Source organism: Camponotus floridanus, unplaced genomic scaffold (genome assembly GCF_003227725.1).
Source record: "Camponotus floridanus strain SB8 unplaced genomic scaffold, Cflo_v7.5 scaffold3, whole genome shotgun sequence".
Classification (NCBI taxonomy): Eukaryota; Metazoa; Arthropoda; class Insecta; order Hymenoptera; family Formicidae; genus Camponotus; species Camponotus floridanus.
In genome coordinates, this window is record NW_020229436.1 from 7025393 (window position 1) to 7051693 (window position 26301).

General features: G+C 26.6%; 1 protein-coding gene across 5 annotated transcripts in view; it reads right to left on the bottom strand.

The window, feature by feature from the left end:
* The window catches only part of LOC105254338, a 75704-nt gene extending 49922 nt beyond the window's left edge, over window positions 1-25782 (bottom strand). Inside the window, exons 1-3 of one of the 5 annotated variants that reach the window (XM_011262955.3) lie at window positions 23216-23366; window positions 22449-22496; window positions 6983-7537 (exon numbers count right to left, since the gene is read on the bottom strand). In XM_011262955.3, the coding sequence (XP_011261257.2) occupies window positions 6983-7137 (155 nt within the window). In that variant the 5' untranslated portion in view covers window positions 7138-7537; window positions 22449-22496; window positions 23216-23366. Of the gene's footprint in view, window positions 1-2714; window positions 2954-6982; window positions 7538-10392; window positions 10465-10572; window positions 10960-22448; window positions 22497-23215; window positions 23367-25767 lie in introns of those variants that run through there. The other 4 variants (XM_020028464.2, XM_011262958.3, XM_011262957.3 and 1 more) reach the window with 4 other exon arrangements.
* Window positions 25783-26301: the final 519 nt, after the last annotated feature.

Below are 26301 nucleotides of genomic sequence, written 5' to 3' on the forward strand. Positions count from 1 at the left end.
GCGACCATGGCATCGATTGATGTCCTTTTCAAATCTTTTATTTTCGTCCTACCTTTGTTCTATTCAGGTTTTATTAAAATAAGTATCTTTTACTTAGACAAAAAATACTTCGATATAAAAAATTACGCACATATATAATTTATATTTTCGAAATGCCTCCATTTATATAATGTTATACATTTTTTACGTATGGATATAATACATCTCTTAGGCCCAATTGCATCAATATTATTTTAGCTTCAAACGAGACTTAAATATATGTCTTTTTTTATTTAGACAGAAAGATAAAGATATATACGTATTTAAATGTTGATGCAACCTGGCCTTAGAATGTTTGCACAAATGTTGATAGCGCTGATGATTTGCTTCAATATAATTGCGAATTCTCCTCTTATTTATATCCTTTTATTATTCAATACAAGAAATATGTTTCTATATCAAATATATAAGTATTTGGAAACTTAAATCGATTATATCTTGGAAATAAAAAATTTAAGAATTCGGAATTTTTGTCAAACTCTTGATTTTCAATTTTATTAATCGACTTAAATTTTTTAATCTTACTTTTATTTTTTCAATTTATTTTTAATTAATTATTTTGTTTTTTATTTTTATTTAATTATTTTTAATTAATTATTTTTGTTTTTTATTTTTATTTATATTCCACTACTTATTTATATCTCACGTAATCACTTAGTTTTTTATTATATACAGTTAAATTTTAATGGCAATCGAAATGGTAAATTCGTATGATTCGTTTCGGTTAATATCGGCGAGTAATATATCACAATTTAGAGCGCAATAAATCGTACGATGATGATCAGCTTCTATTTCATTATATTTTTGTAACCTAGAAAAACAAGATTGATAGCACGATATTAAAAGAAATCAATAATGATATCGCAAAGAATATATATATATATATATATATAATATATATATATATTATATATTATATATTATTTTTTTAAACTTATGTACATTCACGTACAACATTATATAAAATTCATTATATAAAATATAATTGATTTTTATTTCATCGAGCACGCTTTTCATTAAATATTTCATTAAATAAATGCAGTTTAAAATTAATAAATAAAAAATTAATAAATAAATTAATAAAACTAAACGTGATCTGTTTTTTCTTTAATTTATTTTTAAAGCACATGATTATATTGCACGCAGGATATTATACATCGAAAGCGTAGGATCGCAATAATCCTTATTCATTGTCCTTTTTCGACTTCTGAAAGAAAAACAAGGCACTTCTCGTCCCGCGATTTCGCGAGAACAATGATGTCTGATGTATTTACGTTTATCCAGAGTAGAAACGACGGCACGCAATCCTACGGATGGGAAAACGCACCGGATGATTTCGCATTAAAGAACCGAGTATATTTCTGTAATTGCGGTAATTGGCATGAAAGTAACGACCGGCGGTTTTTACGCGAACGCGATTTCGTTTCATTCATCGCCATTTTCTCTTACATTTTACTACGCACGATCCATATATATATATATATATGGAAATTAAATTACTCGTCTCGTTAGGGACGCGCGTTCACGCGCGTATATAAAAAAAAAAAGGGAGGAAAAAAAGTACGTGCCATCGCTTCGCCCGTAATCGCCGAGGAAGTTCAAACGAGATAGTGGCTTCTTCTAGTCAGCAAAAAATTTAAATAAAATTGTCAGCGTGCGTGCACCAAGTGGCGTGCTGATTACCCGCATCTTACCAATTACACTTGCGTATCCCTGATGAAAGGCAGCAGCGATAAATTAAATGATTCTAGTGTATTTAGATTCATCAATATAATCGTGGAAGTAATTAATATCAAATCCTCTCTCTCCTTAATATCGCCTCATTCGTCGTTATCAATTCTACTCCAATATGTGTGTGTGTGTGTGTGTGTGTGTGTGTGTGTGTGTGTGTGTGTGTGTGTGTGTGTGTGTGTGTGTGTGTGTGTGTGTGTGTGTGTGTGTGTGTGTGTGTGTGTGTGTGTGTGTGCGTGCGCGCGCGCGCGCGCGATACGGTATCAATGAATTATCGTAAGACAGGATTAAAGAGAGTTACAAGGAAGAGTTATAGAATTGATCATGATCTGTCATATTAAATAAATATTTTTCGAATATTTTTTAATAGGATTCTTTTTTAATCAAATCATTTTTAATAAGATTTTTCTAATAATAAATATTTCTAATAATATTCTTATTAAAATGTTTATTATTTGAAAAATAATCAATATTTTTATTGAATTAAAATAATAAATATTTTCATTAAATATCTAATAATAAATATTTTTCGAATATATTTTTCTAATAGGATTCTTTTTCAATAAAATCATTTTTAATAAGATTCTTCTAATGATAAATATTTCTAATAATATTTTTATTGAATTAAAATAATAAATATTTTTCGAATATTAGGATTCTTTTTTAATAAAATCATTTTTAATAAGATTTTTCTAACAATAAATGTCTCTAATAATATTTTTATTAAAATATTCATTATTTGAAAAATACTAAATATTTTTATTAAATTAAAATAATAAATATTTTCATTAAATATCTACTAATATATATTTTCCGATACTTTTTTTAAAATTATTTTAATAGAATTTTTTTTAATAGAATTTTGCGAATAATTTTCCATCGAGTTTTTTACTAATCTTTGTTAAAAAAATTGCGCTAGATGAATTCAAGTGAATGTGATTTACCTCTTAATCAATAAACTGGATATCTTCGATTGGACGTCTCTTCAGAATGCATGGAAAAACGCACGAAAGAGGCAGGCAGTCGATTTTAATCACGGTCCACGGTCTTAATCGCGTGACCTGTCGAAATATCGATCGACATGGTGCGATTATCGAGTGACACACACGTGAGCTTACTCGGAGGAACTCCGTTCCTCCGAACGACCCGAGGCTTACTGACTTCGGCGAGGCACAACCGGCGCGACGAGGCGCTGAGCGGCGTAATGAGGCGCCTTCACCTGCTCGTAACGTAAGTAGAGTTTATCCGAGTTTATCCCCCCGTAAGGTACGTCGCACACGCGAAGGACAGGTATGTGTACGCAGTGCGTATGCGATAATCGACCGTTTTCTCGCATGTATGTATGTAGAACGAGCGCGAAACGGCCGCTGGTTTGTATAAACCAATCGCACGGTCGCGATCAAATGAATCGAGACATGTAACTCTGGTGGAGATTCACTCAAGAGATTTTTTAATTTTTTATTTTCATCCGTTTTCATTGATTCTCCTACAGATCGAGAGAATATTGAAATTTTATTTATAGAACTTTGTAACAAAATGTAACAAAATGTAACATACTTCATTAATGAGAGAGAGAATTTTAAAATCAATTTTTCACATATTTTGACATCGTATGATTATATCAGATTACAATATTGATTAATAATATTTGATTTTGATATTGAATCAAAAAATCAACAGATTAATCTTTACCATTAGACTATGATTTCAAAATAGACAACTTTTTATTTATAAAATATCAGTATTTTTATTATTAAGCCAATATATTGATTTCTTCTTCAAACACATTTTGCTAAAATTAATTTTTTATTGTATTTTAACAATACCTCTTTTCTGAAAAAGAATGCACGATCTATTGTTGAGTTTGAAAAAAGTATGAAGAAGAAAAATGACATCAAAAGTTTCACTAAAAATTGTTATAATTAGCAACTAATTATTTTTGAAAAATTTTAAAATAAAATCACAAATATATTCACATTTTCTTAACATAAGAATTTCATCACATCAATTTATCAACCGGGCATGTGGCAAACACTGATGATTTTATCATAATATGCGAGATGACAGAAAATAATACTTTATTTTTTAATGAATTTCTTAGTGTTATAATTGATATGTAATATTAGCAGTATATTTGCACTTATGTGATAATCAACATTAATCAAATATTCGTCAATAATTCTCAATATATTCAATATAATTAAAATATTTTTAATATAATCAATATTTAACCAATATTTAATTAATTATTTAGATATCAATATTATTAGAAACCCGTTATCTAATCAAACGCATCATGTGTGTAAGATTGAAATAATTAACTATCGAATTGATTATTATTAATATATAATCGAATTGTGTACACACACAAGGTGTTAATAATATTTATAATAAATTAAGAATATGTTGAATAAAAGAAAACGAAATTAAAAAATTGATTTAAGTCCATATTACAATAGTTACTTTTAATAAGAAATTTTACAGGCACTACTTCCAATTCATTCTTTTATCTGTATGCATATATTGCAAATTTTTAAATAAATCTTTTCACGAAATCAAATCTTTAGAAACTTTTTATTTTTAAAAAAATCTAGGTTTTTTTATAAAAAATATAAATACTAAATATAAATACTAAATTTACAGATTTTAAATACTAAATATAAATACTAAATTTACAGATTTTATACGATATTATATATATTTTTTATGTTAACAAACATTGTAAGAAATAATATCTATTAAACTTTAAATTTAAATATTAAATTTGAAGATTAAAATATAATTATTAGATATTAAATATATTAGAAAATTAAAATATAAACAATAGTCTCATTTAAAAATTATATGACAAGCGCGATTGCAAATGATATTATTTCATAAGATGTATCATGTATTGCCATATCGCATATTACTGAAACTAGAATTATTGATGTAGGTGAAATGCTTGGCATAAGATGAAACGGTTTCTACGGATAGTTTCCTATCGGATACAGGCGCGACAAAAATTAGTAGTCGGTTTCCATAGAATAAAATTTATCTAGTACGTTTTACTTCACTGAAAACGCGTCGAGAAATTATGTATCTTTATAATTTATGAAGACTTTTACATGTATATTTTACACATGTTATTTAGCTTTTCAAAATAAATATAATTTTGTTAAAATAAGTTCAGTTTATACTCGTTACACACACCATACATCCATGCAGAAATACTACCGTTATCAGATATCGATAATTTAAAAGTAAATACTAAGAAAAGTATAAATAGAGAGATATCTTTTTTATAAGATATCTCTTTTTTTAATAGATATGATATTGAATTGTTTGGAAAGTTTGTTGCAGTTTTCTTGTGAAAATCGAAAGCTGTATATTATCCTGAATGTTTATTTATCTAATGTAATGTGAGCATTTTTTCTCATTTTTAGGATAAATTTTCAAAATATATTAATTATAATTAATATTTTCATCTAATCATCATTAATATGCTCTTTCAAAAGTGTATAATGTCATCAAGATTATAAAATCACTTCCCAGTACACACAAAGTGCTAGTATTAATATTATATTCATCAAATAAAAATATATTTTATTTATTTTCATTTTAAACAATTAATAGCTTACCAAAATTTAGCAAGTGTAAATCATTCTTGTTATAAAAAATATATGTTAAAAAATGTTACTTTATAAAATATACTATCAGATGCAGTAGTCAAATTAAAATATATGGTTTATTTTAACGTCATTTGTTAAAAAAACGCTACAAAATTTTCAAATAATTTAATATATAAATCTTAAAAATAAAATACTGATTATTATCGAATTAATAATAGAATTTTATACTATTAATCTTATAATTAGAATATAAGAGTTATACACAGTAAAAAATTATACGTCCATATGTTAAAATTTTCTTCTATTACCACGTTTTAATTAGTACTTTAATGTAAAATTAATATACAACCTATGTTATTATTTTTATAACGTTTTCATGTGTTACATTTATATTCATTTACATTCAATTTTATAACTTAACACTTTGTATGTGTCTCTTAGAAATGGAATATTATTTTGAGTATTTTTAACATAATTCAATTTTTAACATAATCATTTTAAACAATCAACATGTCTCAAAGTCAGTTTAACATTCTAAGAAAAGTTAAAGTGAATTTTCAAATAATCTTGAACTTTGACATACAAGAATAATCAAATTTACTAAAATCAAATGTTTCTATTACAAATAATTTAAATTAAAGTAATTACTATTATATGTTAACGTTCTCAACATAACTTACGAGTTATTGTAACTATTTTTTTCATGTAATTTTTAATTAATTTGTATGTTATTTTTACATTACACTTAAAGTCACAATAACAAAAATAAATGTAAAGTATTGTGTCAATTATTTAACATTACATAACATTTTTAGTTTGTCAATAAGTAACATACGATGAATGAGTTATTTTAACTTAAAATTTAGAGTGGACTTTCTGGGGCATGTGGAAAATATTATAATTAACATTTTTTACTACGTAGTGTTTTAGTAAAATGTGATTATTTTTATATATTTTTATATTTATCCTCAAGAAAGTGTATTATTATTGATACAGTATATGTATAAAAGATCCGTTATTGTAATAATAAAATTGGATAAATTAAAATATATATTTTAATTAAAATATATATATTTTAAAATATATATATTTTAATATATATTTTAAAATATATTATATATTTTTTTTAATAATTTGTGTAATTATCTTTGCAGAAATAATCAAAATAGTATCTCATTTGTTCTCTTATTATCTCCGCGGACTCACTTGACAATTACAAAAATTCATTCATAGTTGTTTTAATAGTAACTTCATCGATATGTGAAAATAGTAATTTATAAGATAAAACATTCGAATATTTGTGTTATCCTTTGAAACAGCTATAAAAGATCACTACTACGATGATAAAACAGAGACTAGATAAAGTAAAATATTCATATTGTTATCTTCAGTCAAAATGATAGGAACTGTCATCATTCTTTAGTTATCCCCACCTGATTGTCATGAAAATTTATTATGATTGACATTTTCAATAATAATTTCGTTGGTGCATTTATTATTAAGATACTATTTCATTACTAGAATTTTCATGACAGATACGTCTTTTATTATTTACATGCTATATTATTTGTATACTGATTGCATATGCGTGTTCATGTTACCTGTCGAACGTCAGGCTGTTCTGCTGGTAATCGCAAACGTCGCATCGATCTTGATCCTTCCGATGATCTACGACGATGCTCCACGTTCGGTTGATAAGGTAGAGGAGGTAGAGCGATTTGCTTCGTCGACAGGATTGCGACCTCGTGTTTCCCATTATTATTATTTCGTCGTCGAGTCTTATTTTACTTAGCACATATACACGATATGAAATTTTTAGGAGAAAAATTTTATATAGTTTTCCCCACACTTTTTATTCGCATGATATTATACATTTCTAACGTCCACGTTAATTGTATTGCATGCGTTTTCCGCACAGGTCTTCTTTATCACACGCGATTTTTTTTTATTTTAATTGATCGTTCATTGCAAGTGAGAACTTGCACGATATGTAGTTCTTTCAGAAGAAACTTTTTTCTCGTTGCAGGAATTACGTTTGATCGCATAACCGGCCGTGAAAGCCGTGGGATTCTCGTGTGCCATGACCCTGGTCTTTGGGCCTCGGAGTCGTGTAACAACTTAAGTAATAACTTACATCCTCTTACAAATGGAGAAATCTGCAAGCAGATTTTTACGATTTGCCTTTGGTTTATTATTCGCAATTTAGTTTTTTGAGATACATTGTATATTCCATTATTTTTTTGAGATACATTGTATATTCCATTATTTTTTTTCTTACATTTTCTCACTCGATCCAAACGACAGAATAAATATTCATTTTAAACATGAATATTTATTCAGATTTCAGTTACAAATTTTAATGTATTTTTTTTTAATGTATTTCTACCCTGGTTGCACTTCCTGTTCCGATTGTTTACTCATTATGAACGACTATTGCATTAAATTACGTTGCAGTAAATACGCGTTGTTCGTTGCAAATACATCACTAACATTGCCTGTGCAATTGTGTTTACACTCGTAATTACGAGGCAACGACTCGAAAGTAACATTTACAGAATGGATGCACGCTGCACTTCCTCGAATGGCAAGGGAAATTAAAATGCGCTTTTATGACGCGACTTTTATCAAGATCTCTTACCGGAAAATACCCATAAATTATACTCACGACGTTTACGTGAGAATGTTATATTTTCCGTTCTAATAAAAATCTATTTACAAGGCATTAAAAAGGTGTTTCAATTTACTACTTTCTCTTCCATTTTAATATTTCTTGTTTTTTACTTTAATAATTCTGCTTATCTTTTTTTTTCTTACAATTTTTAATTTAATTTACAAGTAAATTTTTCTAAAAAAAAATGTTGTTTTGATTCTATCACTGTATTTCTTGTTGAAAATATTTGCCTATATTTGCCTATATTTATATATTTGTATTTTGTATTTAAATTTTCTCCTGAAGATTGATTTCGATATAAAAATATCTCGTAATAATGTTTATATTATTACCTATAAAATTTTATAGGGTATATTGTAAATCGTAGGAGAAAAAAATGCAGATGATTCTTCATATAAATACAAGTTATAAATATATATAAGAAAATTTTTTCATTTAAATCTTTATTTTTGAGAAAATCGACTTTGAATATCTGTCAAATGCGCATCCATTTAATTAATAAGAGTTGAATTTTATTATACATAATTATTTATATTCGCATTTGAACAATATTATTTTATGTTAGATTTAAGTTAGGCAATAAATAATATAATATATTATTTCATTAAATTACAAATTATTAAAAAAGTCTCTTTTCTTGTCATGCAAAGAAAGGCTTGAAAAATTAAAAAAAGTAAAAACATAAGTTGATTTTACAATTGTTTAATTGTTTATAGTACAAACAAAAATAGTTTTATAGAAATCTGTAACAAATTTAGAGGAATTTTAATCAGATGCACATATACAATATATGGTGAATTTTTTGAAATCAATTTTCTCTAAAACAAAGTCTTGTATGAAAAAAAATTTTATTCTATATTTTTTATTTATATTTCATGAAGAATCACTTTTATTTTGACTTATATCACAATTTATAATACACTTTATGTGTATTTGTGTATGGGCGTATATATCTCCACGTAACTGTCAATAATTTAATTAAAAATAGTAAAAATTACTTAAGAATTTTTCACGATTAATTTTAATTATTTCCTAGAGAATTTTATAAATTTCAGGAATCTTTACATCTATGTCAAGATTGATTCTCCTGTAAAAGGAGTCGTAAGAAGACAAACTTGACATAGATTTAAATGTCCTTAATTGATTTTCTCGAGAATGAAAAAAATTTATACATTTACAACTTATTTATATGCAAAATCATTTGCATTTCTTGAAATATTAAATTAATGATGAACAATTATATGAACCATTTTGTATATAAAAATGTATATAAAAATTAATATTTGATTTTAAGTTTTTCAAAAAATAAAAGTTATATCGACTGTAATTTAGCTTAATTTTGTTTTTTATAACTATTTTATATAAAAATGCCTCACATAAAAAATTTCAATTTTGAGAAATAAAAAGAATAATAAAAAAAACTTTAAAAATGTTTAATTTTGATAAATAAAAGAAAATAACTTTATTAAAATTCGACAAACTTGTATAAATAGTAATAATAATTAATTGTTGCAGTACCTTTATTATTTTTATTATGTTTCTATAACTTTTAATGAATATATTTTCGAAAAAACTAATTTCTCAGATTTTTAATTCTTCAAAAGATTTTTTAAAAGAGTGTTTACTCACAAAAGTTTGAAATAATGTTATCAACACTGTGTTCTGTGAGAACATTTTCTAGTGGGTGGTACATTTTTATTTTAAACCTTTAGATAAGAGTTAGGGGCTAAAATAAAATAATTTGGTATCATTTTGGTACCTTTCATCCACAGTATCGATGAATCGAATTGACATCATCAAGAAAACATGCTACTGGTTTTTAAATCGTTGTTGGAAATTTTAGTGACCCACTAACACAAAAAACTAACGTAAAAACAATTGATGGTATTTTTTGTACAATTGTTATTACATTTTTATTACACTTTTTCATGTATACTCTTGATTTTTTTCCGATTACACAATATTACATGAATAATAACAAGTATGTACACATTTATAATGTGCATAATTATAATCATAATGTATATATGTATAATTATAATTATAATATATATGTATTATAATATATTTGTACATACTTTTTATATAATTATTATCATAATAAATGTACATACTTTTTATATTTTATATATCCTATTTACAAATGTTTTAAAATATATTCTATCATAGTTAAACAAAATTTATATAATATACGGCTATAATTTGATTGAATATATGATAAATAATTATAAGATACAACAATAAATTAATATATTTGATTAATATTTTGACATTGCAATATCTTAGTCTTTTCCAGTGAATTTTTACTTTAATAATTACAGAGAGATTTTTTTTACTCACATCAACACGTAGGACACGTTATAGGCACATGCAACCTTAACTACACTAAATATAATTCAGCAGTGCTCTCGCCTAAGAAGATTGGAACAAAAAATAATTTCAAATTTAATCGAAATTAATCAAATTTATCGAATTTAATCGAAATTAATCAAATTTATCGAATTTAATCAAATTTAATACTTCTCATTTCTTTTTTTTTCTCTCCAACAATTAGTAGGATTCATTTATCCCGTTTGTGCCATCAATCTTATCATGCATGCGGCGTCTCGCCGCAAACAAAGCGAGTTCCTCTACATCGGAGCGATTAGCATTTGCTAAAAATCGCACTTAGCACCGGCCCCGCACTTCTCTCACTCTCTCTCTCCCCCTCCCACCACTGTTTCGCGTCAACGTTCAACACTACGGCATCACGGCTAATCGTGAAAATAATCGGTTAAAAATTTACACACCCCCGCATGAGGCCCCCATTCGATGGAGCACCTCCCTTGGACACGAACCTCCGGAAGATACCGAGAGTTTGGTGAAAAACGCGTCGTGCGAGAGGCCGCGAGAGGCATTCACCGAGCGGCTTTCAAGAGCCGACTGCCAACCCGCGAATGCCCCGAGGTGCACGTGTGCACATCGCCTCTCTCGGTTACCTCTCCAACGAGACCCCGTCTTCATTCTCGGCCGGTGCGGTACGGTGCAGCCAGTGTTTGCTGGTATCTAGATAAAATTATCTAGATAATCATCTAGATAAAGAAATGGCTCATCTTTATCTTTAACTAGACGAAGAAATACAAAGTATCTTCATCTTTATCTTAGATGAAAAATATATGTCATCTTATTTAAAAATTGTCTAAGATGACGTTTCCATTATGCAAAAAAGTTTTCCAGGCATGCTTCCAAAAATCTATCTAAAATATCTAAAATATATTTTTTATATTATTATTATTATTAATATATTATAAATATATTATTATTATTATTATTATTATTATTATTATTATTTTATATTTATTATATATATATTATTAATATATTATAAAAATATATTATAAATATAAATTAATAAATAAATATTTATCATATCATTTATATACCTCTTTGCTATTATATAAATATTCTTTAGGAAAAGAGAAAGAATATGTGTTTATGATTTTAATATCCCATTTATAATCTGCGTCACATTTCTTACAAATATTTATAGTCTTCTAAAATAAACAAAAATATCTAGATAATTATCTAGATTATCGCAATAATTATCTCATTTTTCATCTAGATTAAGTAAAAGCAAAATCATCTTATTCTCATCTAAGATAAATTTACGGGTTTTTATCTTTATCTTTATCTAGATAATTTTGAAATTATCTACAGCAAACACTGGGTGCAGCGCAATCATGGCGCGTCCATGACTCGCAATCGGCGAGGGAAGAGACTTGTACTCGCAGTTTCAGACTGTGGGTCAAGTCGCGACCTACGCCGCGCTGATGCACCGTGAGCCTCTTTCATCCTCGGCTTCTCGAGCACTCGGAAAACAGAAGATCCGGGGAGGGGGGAGGGAGGACAGAGGGGCTTGGCCTCACTGGGTCAGAACTGACGATCCTTCTCGATTTAGGACACGAGTGTATTAAAGGATTTAATTTATTTGCGTAACAATATTTTCCATTCTATTTTTTCCTCACGAGCATATTTTTTATTTTCTTCATTTTATATTATTTTCAATTTTCAATTTTCAGTGTTATAAGTTCTTAATTTTTAATATGGTTATTTTTATAATTTATTATATATTATTATTATATATTATTATACAGGGTGTCCCGGACTTAACGAATCAGCCGTTAATGGTGGATTCTTGAGATCATTTGGAAATGAAAATCTTAATGCCAAAATGTTGAGGAAAATGTAGTTTCGGCGCTACAAAAGATTAAATATTACCAATTGCCGCGTTACGTTCTCCTGTGCTCAAGAATAAAGCGCATCAAGGCCCGCGCGATAATATCGATATCGATAGAGGGATCAATATGAAATAAAAAATGGGATTCTGCAGTGTGCGCGATTGTGTCTTCGATGCGACAGTAGACAGTAGTGTGACCATTTTTATGAAGTCTTCCTCAAAATTTTATTAGAATTTTTTTCTCCAAACGATCTCAGAAATCTGCTATTAACAGCTGCTTCATTAAGTGTGGGACACCCTATATATTATTATTTTCGGAAATTAAAATAACTACTTTGCATAACAATGTATTTTAAATTAAAATATTTTTTACAGTTTAACATAATATTATTTTATACGTATAATAATTTTTTACAGTAATAAATTGTTACATAATATTTGACAGCAGTTTTTCAGTTTTAAATTTATTCTTCACAAACACATTTTTTATTTTATTTATTCTTTGTAAAAATATAATTTAGGACACGCTATCTTACGCTTTTATAGTTTGTAGTTCGATGCGACAGTAGATAGTAGTTTGAACATTTTTATGAAGTCTTCCTCAACATTTTATTAGAATTTTTTTCTCCAAATGATCTCAGAAATCTGCTATTAATGGCTGTTTCATTAAATGTGGGACACCTTATATATTATTATTTTCGGAAATTAAAATAACTATTTTGCATAACAATGTGTTTTAAATTAAAATATTTTTTACAATTTAACATAATATTATTTTATACATATAATAATTTTTTAGTAATAAATTGTTACATAATATTTTACAGCAGTTTTTCAGTTTTAAATTTATTCTCTTCATAAACATTTTTTATTTTATTTATTCTTTCTAAAAATATAATTTACGACACGCTATCTTACGCTTTTATAGTTTGTAGTTCATCTCTGACTTCATAGAATTATTGTTTGCCCGCGTTTACCACTAATAGTAATGAGAATATAGACCACAAATCAAAGTAGAAATGTCATGTTTTGCGGACACATTTAAATGCCGGTTTTCAAATCCGAGCGGCTGATCTCACATAATAAGGGACAACTACGGGATACGACGACTGTTTTTTTTCATCGCAAAAAACACAATTTGTTCCAGCAACGGTTAATTGGAGTAATTTGGATGAATACATAATGACATCGTGGTTTGACGAGAGATCGAAGGGTCCGATTTCGATGAGATTAAGAACTAACGAGCCGACGTTGGGCGTAACGTAACACGCAACGTATCATAATTCGTTGTTATGTGGAACGGAAATAAACGGTTCTCTCGCAACAACGAATATTTTATAATAGGTTCGAAATGTATCTATACTATTATCCTTTCACAAATATATTAGAGGACAATAAGGATAATTTTAATGTTTTATTTAAAATTTAAAACGTGGATTTCAATTTATAATAAAATATTTAACAATCAATAATATTCAAATATATAAAATATACCATTAAAAATTGTAAATAATTTTAAGATGACGAAAGAGAATTTTTGAAGATTTCTTTTTCAAATCTAAGAAGCAACTTTTTATTGTAAAAAGGAAGAAAGACCTCATTTAAATAAATAATTCGCTTGGCTTATCCTTGGGTTTATGTGGGAGGCAATCTCGAAACAATCGAGATAAGATTGAAATTAAAATCAAATTTGTTTACGAAATACTAAATTCAGGAAACACAGCACATTTTTCGGAAAATAATATATGTATAATGTTGCTTCTTTTAATAAATTATACGCTTTAATTATTAATGGAAACTAATGAATTACGAAATTAATAGAAATCTAAATGATTAATAATAATTCATCATTTTGATAAATTTCTATAACTGATTGAATGATACATAACGAAGATGAATTCGAGAAGATAATATGTTGGCAGTAGATAAAATTATATTGGATACAATTGAAGTCAACTATCAATTGATTTCGATTAAATGATGTTAAAAATAATATATATTCAATTTAATGGCAATTATTTGTATGAATTTTTCATGGATACGTAAATCGTTTTATTTTCTGCACGTACCAATCTTACTAGGTCAGTTCGCTCCAGTGAGGCTTCTTAACGAAAGGCAATCAAGTACCGCTGCAGACAGAGTCCACAAGAAATGTGATTTTCATAGTCTGTAATCGCGCGACCGTCAATGAAAAACATCACGAGATCCACGAGTGAGGAATGTCTTCGCGAAGAATAAATAAAATACAGAATATTATCCCAGAGATCTTTCAGGATGGCACGCCAGTCACTTGACTTCTAAATGTTACATGCCAGCGGGAGTTAAAAAAGAAAAACGTACGTCTCTCTCAAACATATTGTCAAAAGTCAGAGTTCATCTAAAGGCAAAAAAAGAATAAAAAAGTACAAGAATAAATTGCTGTAGCCAAGTGATTTATAAATACAAATGTAAAAATATAGCGACTTTGTATTCTTATTGACAATAAATTTGTTAGAACTCAATCTACGAGTTGTGAGAATTAATGCCAACAAGTCGCGTATTGTAATTGACTCTCGAGAGAAGAGGAAACATAAATGGGTACTAATAGGCAACATATATCTTTCAATGAACAGACTTAAATGAACAGACCTCGCTTTACCTCGATGCAAAATTTAACATAGAACGTTGATGAATTCTGCGGTCAAAGATCGTGTCAGAAATTTAGTCTCCGCTTTAGTCTCGGTTACGTGAAAAAAAGATAAGTCTTGAGTATTTGAATGGATTAAATCCACGGCTGACTCGAGGTAAATCTTCACATTCGTGTATTCTCTGTATTCTAAAGAGACGAAGGCTAACGGGTGTCTAACAGCATTGAAAATAAGAAAATGCCGCAAAGAATAAAGCAAAAAAAGTATAAGATGTGGCTTCGATGATTCAATAATTTTCATATCGCGCGCAAGGTTTTAATTTAATTTAACATTTCAATGTCAATTAAATTTATCATCACGATCATTTTTAAATAGCACTTCGTCCATTTATACCTAGTTTATATTCAATCAACGAAATTCTGCGCAAACTTTGAGTCTAATTTATAGGTTTTAATCATTGAAATATTTTTTTTAATTTACAGAGCTCTTCAGCGAAAAATGGTTTGAATCTATGACATTTCGGATATATTATGCTTGCGCTCTAGAAAGAGCTGAACATTGAATCCAATGAATATTTAATGGATCGCTGTGTAATGTTCAGCTCCTTTTGGAACACGAGAATAATGTATGGGATGCTTATTGTAAAATTGCTGCTATAAAAGTACAAGTTTTAATTCGTTATTACATTTCAAAACAACATTGTCTATCCTGAAAAATAAAATTCATAGTGAGGATAGGCACGACGGTAGTACTAGTGGGTCAAATTCACGCTTGACCTGATACACGTGTTGAACGGATACACGTGTATCAAGTCATGTATCAAGAGGCAGAACGCCGCTGCTTCCGGATGCTTGTGCAACGTCAGGAACAGGGAAGTAAAACGAAAGAAATGATAATTACAGATGTCTGTCAAAAGCAATCGTGCCAGAGAAATGAAATCACTCAAGTAAATTATTACGAATAATTTACATTTGTTGAAGAATAGATTTATCTCTTTATATCTTTATCTTATAATATGTCTAAAAAAATTATATTTAATTTTTTCAATTATTATATTTAATTTTTTTTATATTATGTAAAAAATAAAACTATTTTGTAATTAAATAACTGTATTAGTCATTTGTCTTTTGCAAAATGAACCAATGAAAATTAACTTATGAGAATCTTTCAAGCGTATCTGTTTTACCAACAAAAACACCGTAATTTCGGAAATGTGCCATTTTTTATTCTGTATAAAATTAAAAATCCTTCTCCAGAATTGAAGTATATGCTGAAACGGACACGTGAAAACTTTATACAGTATGAGATTTTATATTGAGAAAGAAAATAAGTATAAAATTACATTTTTATTTATCAACTTCTTAAATCAATATAGCGTCAACCTGTACAAATATTAGCTTCTTATAAAAGTTTTATAGCTTCTATACATAAAATAGTAGCTTTCACGATTGTGTGCTGCACTGTAAAACATTATCAAACTATAAAAATTGAATTTAACTGCCTAATTAATAAATGGCATTCTTCTGAAAATTTCAGTCCATGTGTACCTGATATATATAGGTAAAGTAGAATGGAAAAAGCAGTGCATCTTCTTTATAAATAACATGATAGAGAGAGATACGGGATGAGGATTAGATGAGGATGCTGTAATCGTGTAAGAATTTGCCGTTCAATGAGGAATTCCCTTGACATTTTTGAAACCATTAGAGAAAAATTTTTCGAACAAGGATTGCATGATAAAGAAAAGATCATCTATGATGATAATTTTTTTATTACTTCGAAATTCATTCCTGTTGTTTTCGGAATTTTATTTTTATATTAAAGTGATTATTGATACAAACTTTGCGCTGAAGATGACTTAAAAATAAGTTGAAACGTCCGCACATATCTTAAATATCTATATGTTATATCTGGTTTTTTCTAAACTTGTAATTATGAATTATTAATATATATATTCTTTAACTAATCTATATTATTGATATTGATCTTTAGCTCTCTACGTCTACTTAATCACTTTAATTTTGAATTTACAGAGAGCTTAATTACTTTTTGTTTTTATTTTTATAACAATACATGTACAAAATGTTCAAAAAATTTTCCTTTACCTCTTGTAACTTCGAGAAGATATTAAAGATACTATTGCTATTATAATTCTCATTGATTGTACATATCGGAGAAAGTAACGAAGATATCACCTCATAACTGTATCTGTTACTTAAGGAACTTATTTTGCAAACAATAGTAAGTGGTAATTATACAAAGAATAAGTTAACAAAATATAAAATGTGTCTACGATTTATGTATCCGCGCATCTCCTTCGAGCCACTTCTCACGGTATAGAAAGCACAGAGATGTGAAGCATTTTGCCTTAAAACTACACTGTGTGTAACAAAGGATTAATTTATGCACGTGATACCTATCATCTTGCGCCGTCTCTATGATCTTACGTAAAATAGAACCTGTATTTCTGAGAAAAACGGATGATCAAAAGGGAACGTAAAACGCGTATAATGCTTATAATATCCGTGCGAACGCGGTTTTGTATCACGATAGCTTTCTGGATAACGTAAGACGGAATTGCGGTTGCGTTTATTACGTAAGAGATTCTGTCTTCCGCAGGAAAAATATCTATCGATAAAAAAAGATGTGTCATGGCCATAATCTATCTCTCTTTGTGTTTAATATGCGCATTATACTCTTAAAAAACTAGGTTAATCATGATAATAATAAGCGTAAACGTGTGATATTGAATCACAAAGATTCCTATGCAAAGTTTTGAATATATGAATTCGTAAATTCAAAAATCCATCAATCAACAAAATTAACGCGTGAAAAACGAAAAAAACAGAAGAATTTCTCGATCGCAAGCTTCTTGAATCGTGATTAAGATGCACGAATAATTTATATATATATTAAAATTTACTATAAAATTAATTAATATAAAATTTATAAAAATTTATTCTAAAATTAATTTATTAATATATTAAATAATATATTAAATATATAATATTAAATACATATAAATATATATTTATTATATTAATATATTTATAAATTAATTTAATATATTTATTTAATATATTTAATATATTTATAAATGAATTTTATAATAAATTTTTTATAAATTTTATATTAATTAATTTTATAATAAATTTTATATAATAAATTTATTATAATATTTTTTAATTGATTAAATATATTAATAATTCCGTTTATTAAAGGAATACTTGGATACTAATTATAAATATATTATATAAATCTTGATCTTGCCGGAGCAATGTAATACGTGTAATATGTGTTACACTATATTATCAAGCGAAAGTTATATCCCCCCTATAATCGAAGTACGTATCAAGTTTTATACACATATAGATATATATTCGTCTTCGATTTATATTTATTAATTGTTATTGCATTATTTTGCGAAGATTATGTATATTATATATTCTTTGTCATTCAACTTTTTTGATAAAAAATTCGAAATATAAAGAATGCATTTTATAAAAACACTAACATAAGTCTTTTTAGAAGAAGACTAATATCATGAAATGTTTGCAATATATGTTTAAATAGCCGAATTAAAATCTGCCGAATATTTTTATGATAGAAGAAATAAAGAGGTCACTCATATCACACACACACACACACACACACACACACACACACACACACACACACACACACACACACACACACACACAAATGCACGAATCCTGCATATGATAAAATATAAATGTTATTGAACGACCGCATGGAATCCGGAAGAAGAACGACCGACCTGTCATACTTTGCCGTTGGGAATTAATTAAACGGACTTAAAAAGTCGTCGGAGCGGTATCGTCATTAAGTGGAACAAGGTGTCACTCTGGTGTCTGTTACAGCGTGACCTACAGATACAGACTGTTTTCTGCTCTCCGAGTAAAAAATCCAGTTAACTGACTCTCTTTATAACATTTTTCTTTTTTTTTAAGTACAACACAGCAAAAATTGAAATTTAACTGTTATGACAAGTAATAATTAATTACTTCTGATAAATCTTTGATAAGAGGATCAATCTGAAAACCGTTCATTTAACATGGTTTTTCATTATATTAATTATTTAATTTATTTACATTAAGTATTTAAACTATTTATATTAATTAATTATTTATATTAATTAATTATATTTATTAATTATTTATTTTATAAATAAAAATGTACAACGAATCGATATCTAATAGATATTTCTTCTTATTTTCCGATTGACTAACTTAATTATCTGATAAACTTTGATAGCTTCAACGGTGAAAGTTTTCATTTATACAAAAAAAAGAACTTGTTTCTACATTAATCAAATAAAGAAAATGAATTACATATATGTTCGAAAATATTAAAATCCTGCGTTTTTATTTTTGATGTATATTCCTGTTTTGAAATTCTCTTGATTTCCTAATTAATTAATTGTGTCAAATATTATAATCAAATATTAACAGTTGTAATGTTATTATAAAAAATAAAGCAGATTTTGTCAGAAGTATTATTAGCATAATATTCGTTATAATTATTATATTATAAAAAGAAAAATTCTTATTTAAATATTAAATTATCTTATTATACTATTATTTATTCTAAAATAAAATTTATATTTCTCATTATATATCAAAGAAATTACTATAAGAATCTTTATAACAAAAATAAATAGCTTTCGCGATAAAAAATATATAGAAGCTAAAAAAAGGATATTAGAAGTAAGCGATGAAAGTTACTTCCCTCGCATGCATAGACAGCTGCAATTACAGTCTGTTACAGTTAGGGTCAACAGAAAAAGATGAGGGTCTTGTCGGTCCAGTTTGCCACGTTAGATCTTCTCGCGAATAGATCTACTCCAGTCGCTCTCGGAGAGAAAATGCATCTATAGTGCATGGTAATGGCCAAGCCTACGCCCATCTTACATGGAATTATATACCGTTATATTATTTATACTTACATTTTGCTTACGAATAAACCACGTGTCATCGATATTACTACTTAATAATCTATATTAAGCTTTTTTACAATTATTTATAAGCTTTTTAATCATTGCACGGATAATTACCGCTATATAAAATATGGGAAAACGCATAAATATCTAACGCTTGATTGCCGTAAGCTAGATAGAGAACAGTAATCTTTATAAACAGAGAGAAGAATAAACAAAACATGCGTGCTACACAGTTTTAAAGTATATAATTATATATATTTTTTAAAATATTATTAGTAACACACATATACATATATTAAACAATATATATAATTTAAATATTATATTAGCTTTAAAAAAATTTAACTTTAAATATTTTAATTTTTATTTTTATTTAAATTTAACTTTATTTAAATTTTTTTAAATACCTTTAATTACATACATGATTATTTTGCGAAAACATAATTTAAGAGAAGAAACAATTACTGTTATTATTGTTCCTTTTATTTTTTTTTTTTTTTTGTTAAATTTTCACCCATTGTAATTTTTCTTTTTCTATTTTCTATTTTTATTTAAGATTTTTGTTAGATTACTTAAGATTCTTTTTATTATATATTATTAGTCTTTGACTTTTAATTAGAATGCAATTTTTTTTTATTCACAACAGTAAGTCTAATTATTTATTTTCAATTGAATAATCCTTAATTAATGACTTAATCAAAAATACAGGATAACTCGAGAATCGAATTAGAGAGAATTCATCGATTACAAAAACATGAACAGGAACTCTATCATGGAGCTCTACCCTACTGAACTTTGTACGTATTGCGGGAATTTTTAGCACCAAATGCAGTCCAAAGGAAATAACGACGTTACATTTCATTGTCTTTTTCAGTACAGTCCAATTAGATAGTTCATCTTGCATTCTATAGAGAAAGATATGCTTGATTCATGTTTATTTATAATAATATTTGCTTTAAGGACTTGTACAAACTTAAAGAGATTCTCTCATCATTTTTCTTATACGAGAATTATATGGGAAAATTCTGTAAACAGCATGTATGCTATTCATATTCTATGCATCGAGATGTCACAAATATCTCACAATTATTATATATTTAATAATCGTTAAAATATATATTGAGTTATATACATATCAAATAATTATTTGAATCCGTAAACATAAATATGTCATGAAAAAAACAAGTTTTGGAATTTTAAATAATGCTAATTTTTAAAATAAAATTCTTAATCTTTAATTTTTACATAATTAATTTACATAATTAATCAGTTGATTAAAAAAATCAGTAGCTTATAATTATTTATTAACTTTTAACGGTAGAATTTAATGACATTTTATTACGTTAACGTTAATAATAATTTGATTAGTACGAAATTATTGATTTTAAAAGCTCAGAGTATGTCTGTATTATTATCAAACATCAATATATATTTAATACATATAATATATAATACAAAAATGTATTTTAAATGTATTTTACTTCATTATACATATACATTTAATATTACATTTAATTTACATTTCTATAATTTCTACAAATTAAATTTTTAATTTTTATTTACAATCGTTTTTTACAATCGACTTTATACATAATTTTTATACATAATTTATTTAATTATTTATTTCATGTTTTTCCTGAAAATATATTTTTTTATTTCCTTAAAAACAAATTTAATTTTATTATTTAATTGTAAATTTTATTCTAATTTCTAATTTTGAATTTTCTTTTCTAATAGCCCTAAGACATAGTGGCCCTACCTAACCGCCCGAATAATCCTAACAAACCTAAATGCTCTACCTAAGCCCTACTTGAGTTACGCCAATAAAAACTCTAAGTTTTGGGAATCCTAATCGAGAATGTGAGATATGAAAAGCCCTACCCAGGAATTCGTGATTACGAAATTTAGGGAGTCCTAACCGCGAGATTTAATTTGGACGGCCAGCTAATTATTATCGCCGGCAGATAAGACGATCGTATAATACGGTCGTAAATAAATCGCTTTTCAGACGTACACATCTGAATTCATTCGTCAAAAATACAAAATACAAATTATCATGCATATGTATGATATAATTAACATGCATTTCAACTCTCTCGGCGGGTTAAAAATTCATATCTTTAAAATTTTTATAAAAAACTCGTATTATATAAATATATATACATATATATGTGTATATATATATATATATATATATATATATATATAATCGAAATAAATATTTAATTTATATTTAATTTAAGTTATATTTTGCTATAATTTATATTTAATTTAATTTAATTTCTATTTTAAAATAAAAATAAAGATATCAATATTTCTATACATTTTTCCCTTGTCCTTAATATTTAATTCAATAATTAGTATTTCCTTTAGCAAAAATTTTAAAAATATAAAAAAATAACATGTAACATTTAGTATAAAATTTTATTTTGGAATATAAATACATATAAAAGAAATTTTTTAATGATTTAAAATTTATCAGAATTTGTACACGCGATTGTCCCGCCAATCGAGAATTAGAATAAGCAACGGATTTATTATCTACATGCATTTATATAAATCCACTGCTTCAAAATAAAAGTTCGTCACTCACCGGCATTGATGCGCAACAGTGGAGTTGTTAATATTGAAGCTACGTTGTCTGTAACATACAAATATAAGATCCAAATTATAACAGCGCTTAAAATAATTAATATTTTAAAAAATTACACTGTAAAAAACATTTTGTATTTCTGTTAAAATTTTCTTGTGTAAAAATTTTTGTGTTAAATTTTTAACATACTCTTATGTTAATGTACAACATATTATCGTTGCATTATTTTGACATTTCTGCGTTGAGTTAGTATTCACCGTTTCTAAGAGTTAAAACAACACAATTAATATGTAAATGCATGAATTTTTGATGAAATATGTTATATGTTAAAATGAACAGATAAGTTGTGTTATTTTTCTCTCTATAACAGTTTCTATATATTAAATCGACATATCTCTTCTGTTATTTATCATAAAAATGTAAGAATAACATTTTCTTTTAACTAAATTTAATATTATAAATATGTTAATTTAACAAATTTTATTTCTAGATAAAGTTTAAGTGTTACACTTTTGTGTTAATTTTTAAACATATTACTTGTGTTATTTATTTACATACTTGCCTTCTGTTAAATTAACATTAAAATTAGAGTGGATAAATTGGGACATGTGAAATATGTTAAATTTAACACAAAATTTTTTACTGTGTATTAGTTAATTTTTAAGTACTCTCATTTTTTCTTGTTTAAATCATTCAAATAAATAAAATCAAATTAATATATGTATGCAATTATTTATACATAATAAATATAAAATAATAATACTCACCATCAGGTTGCTCCACTGGTGCAGGATGCCTCTCCCAGGCCTCCTCCTCCTCTCAGTTTTAAACGCGCGGTACTTAACGCCACGACCGCACTCACGAGCGATATTTTTATCGCTATTTTCGCACTTTTACGCGCGATACTGAACGGTTCCCGCACTACTTCAGTACGATAAAAAATTTTCTATTTGATATATATTTCGCGCGATATATATTTAATACATATATATATTTTGAACGGCACTCCCGGTTTCGAACACAACGCGAAAACGCGAAACGCCACCGTCCGCGACACGTTGACGGCACCGATGACGCGAAAGGGTACTTAGCTTCCCCTTCAGGCTCCTTAAGATTTATACTAAATAGAAAAATTTAAGATAAACTTCAAGGCGCCATCCAAGTACTAAGCCCTCCCACCCCGACAAGGTGTACCCAATGGGAGGGTTATATTATATATAATTTTATATATAATATATTTTGTTTTGGAATTTATTTTGTAACATACTATATATAAATTTAAATTTGCAAATATAAACAATAAATAAAAATATAAAAGATAAGAGAAAATATATTACATAAAGCATGTTCAAAATAATTGATTTTGAAACTAATTATTGCGCGCAATTAATTTTTACATTCTTCCTTTTAAATAGATATATTTTAATATTATGAATTGCGTAATTACAAAATAATTTATACTTTTTACATATAAACTTTTAGAAATACGATAAATAAAAAAAATTTCTATTTTTTTATATGTAAAATTTAAATAAATATATTAATATGAAATATTTTATAAAACAAGAAGTATCTGAAAATATTAATAAAAAATTTTATAAATGTTTTAATCATTTTAAAATAAAATGGAATATTTTTTATAAGTATATGTATTATATATGTTACAATTTAAAATCACTATTGAATCACTATCAAAGAAATAAAACGAAATATGTATATTTTGAATATACATATACTAATGATAAATAATTTATATATCGTTGCATCCGCAGAACGATATACAGAGTGTCCCAAAAGTCCCGGACCGGTCGAATATTTCATAAACTATGCACTTTAGAAAGAAATGTTTCAGACAAAAGTTGTATAGCTTGAAGGGGGCCATCAGATAGTGGCAATGATTTGACACTTGTTAATTGCAAATTACATATTTTTTTTAAAAAAACAACTATGTCTTTTCTTTACACCAATTGATTCCTCCTATTATTTTGTACATAAAATTATTAAGGTAAGATAATCGAAAAATGAATATTTTACAAGATATTTTACGGTTTATGTAAAATTAAAAAATGATTTCAAGCCTTATAACTTATAACGAAAGAATTCAACAAGTGACGAATACATTCAGCGGGACAGGACGCGGGGACAACAATATAATAAATAATGAATGTGATAAATAATTTATATTAATGATTTACCTCATATCTTATTGGTCCATCCATTTCCAAAACCTCCTTCTTTCTTTTACTTTCTTCGCTTTTTCCTCGTAGCACTTCAATCCTCCTTGCATTCATTTGAATTCCTCGTTGCACTTACACTTATTGACGAAAAGTTTCTCGTTGCACTTGCAATTGTGTTCAGAGAAAGAATTTGATAATATGAAACGTTTCGCATCACTACTTTACTGCTCAAGAGCCACTGAGCAAATGATCGTAAGTCAGAAATATTACTGCGGTACTGTTTATATCGCCAAGGTTGACTATGTGAAGAAAGAATTTGATAATATGTGAAACGTCACTACTCGAGGTGTGAATGATAATAAAGCTGTGTAACATATTAACAATAGCGCGATACTGCTTATCAAGGTTAAACACGGTATTATTGATAAGTCTCTCGTTGCCGAAATATTTTCTATAATATAAAATATTTGCGCGAGGAATATTAAATTATGAAAGTTTATTTTAATTTATTGATTAAGATTAATTGATTATTTATTAAACTATTCATCAAGAAGTCTTTCGTTATGCTAATTATTTGCATTTTTAATTCGATTGTTTTATTTCGTGTTCCCTCATAATCTAAATTACATTTAGATTGTCAAATAGAACGATAAAGTAATACGGATGAGATATATTTTTGACTGTAAGTATTAAAATAATAATTATTGTCCGTAAAGATCGCAACGGTCGAAGTGATTATTCAATATTTTGGATTTCTATTATTTAATCGATTCTCGATTAAATTGTATATTGTTTAATTAACAAGGATTGAGAAAATTAAAAGCATTGGTCGAAATATATTTAATTCTAATATTGTTAAAGAAATATAATAAGCATCGATGATCGAAAAATCATAACATAATTAATTTTCTTAAATTGTATGTGTTACATTATTTTGTTATCTATTTTCAGTACGCAAAAGGACTGCCAGGAACTCGAAGTGTTCCTTTCGGAACAATATCCTTAATATTTTATAAAATTATTACAGTTAATTTTTAAGTATTCTAATTTTTTCTTGTTTAAATAATTCAAATAAATAAATCAAATTAATATATGTATGCGATTATTTATACATATTAATTAATATAAACAACAATATTCACCATCAGGTTGCTCCATCTATGCAAGATGCCTCTCCTAGGCCTCCTCCTCTCAGGCTATTAGAGTTGTTGCATTGATCTATAACATACAAATAGAAGAAAAATTATAACAGCATTTAAAATAATTAATATTTCAAAAAATGATTATTGTTGGCAAAAGGAGATTTATCTCTGATATTAATACTTTAAACGTAAAACTAGCGAAAAAATGTTTGTTTTTATTATAAATTTTTGAAAAATGTAATTAATAAAGAGAGTAGATTTTTATATATATGAAATATTAAAATAATTATATTATTTTAAAAATATTTTATAAAATATTAAAATATTTCTATATAAAAGTATTAATTAACAACAAAAATGTTATAAATGCTTTATTATAGATACTTTGTATTAAAATAAAACCTAGAATATTTCATACATTCATTTCATGCATTATGTTATGTGATTTTTAGAGCGAATTATATATATATATTATCGAGAAAATGAAAAATAATAAGCAATATATCTATTTTGAAACAATATATAAAAATAATA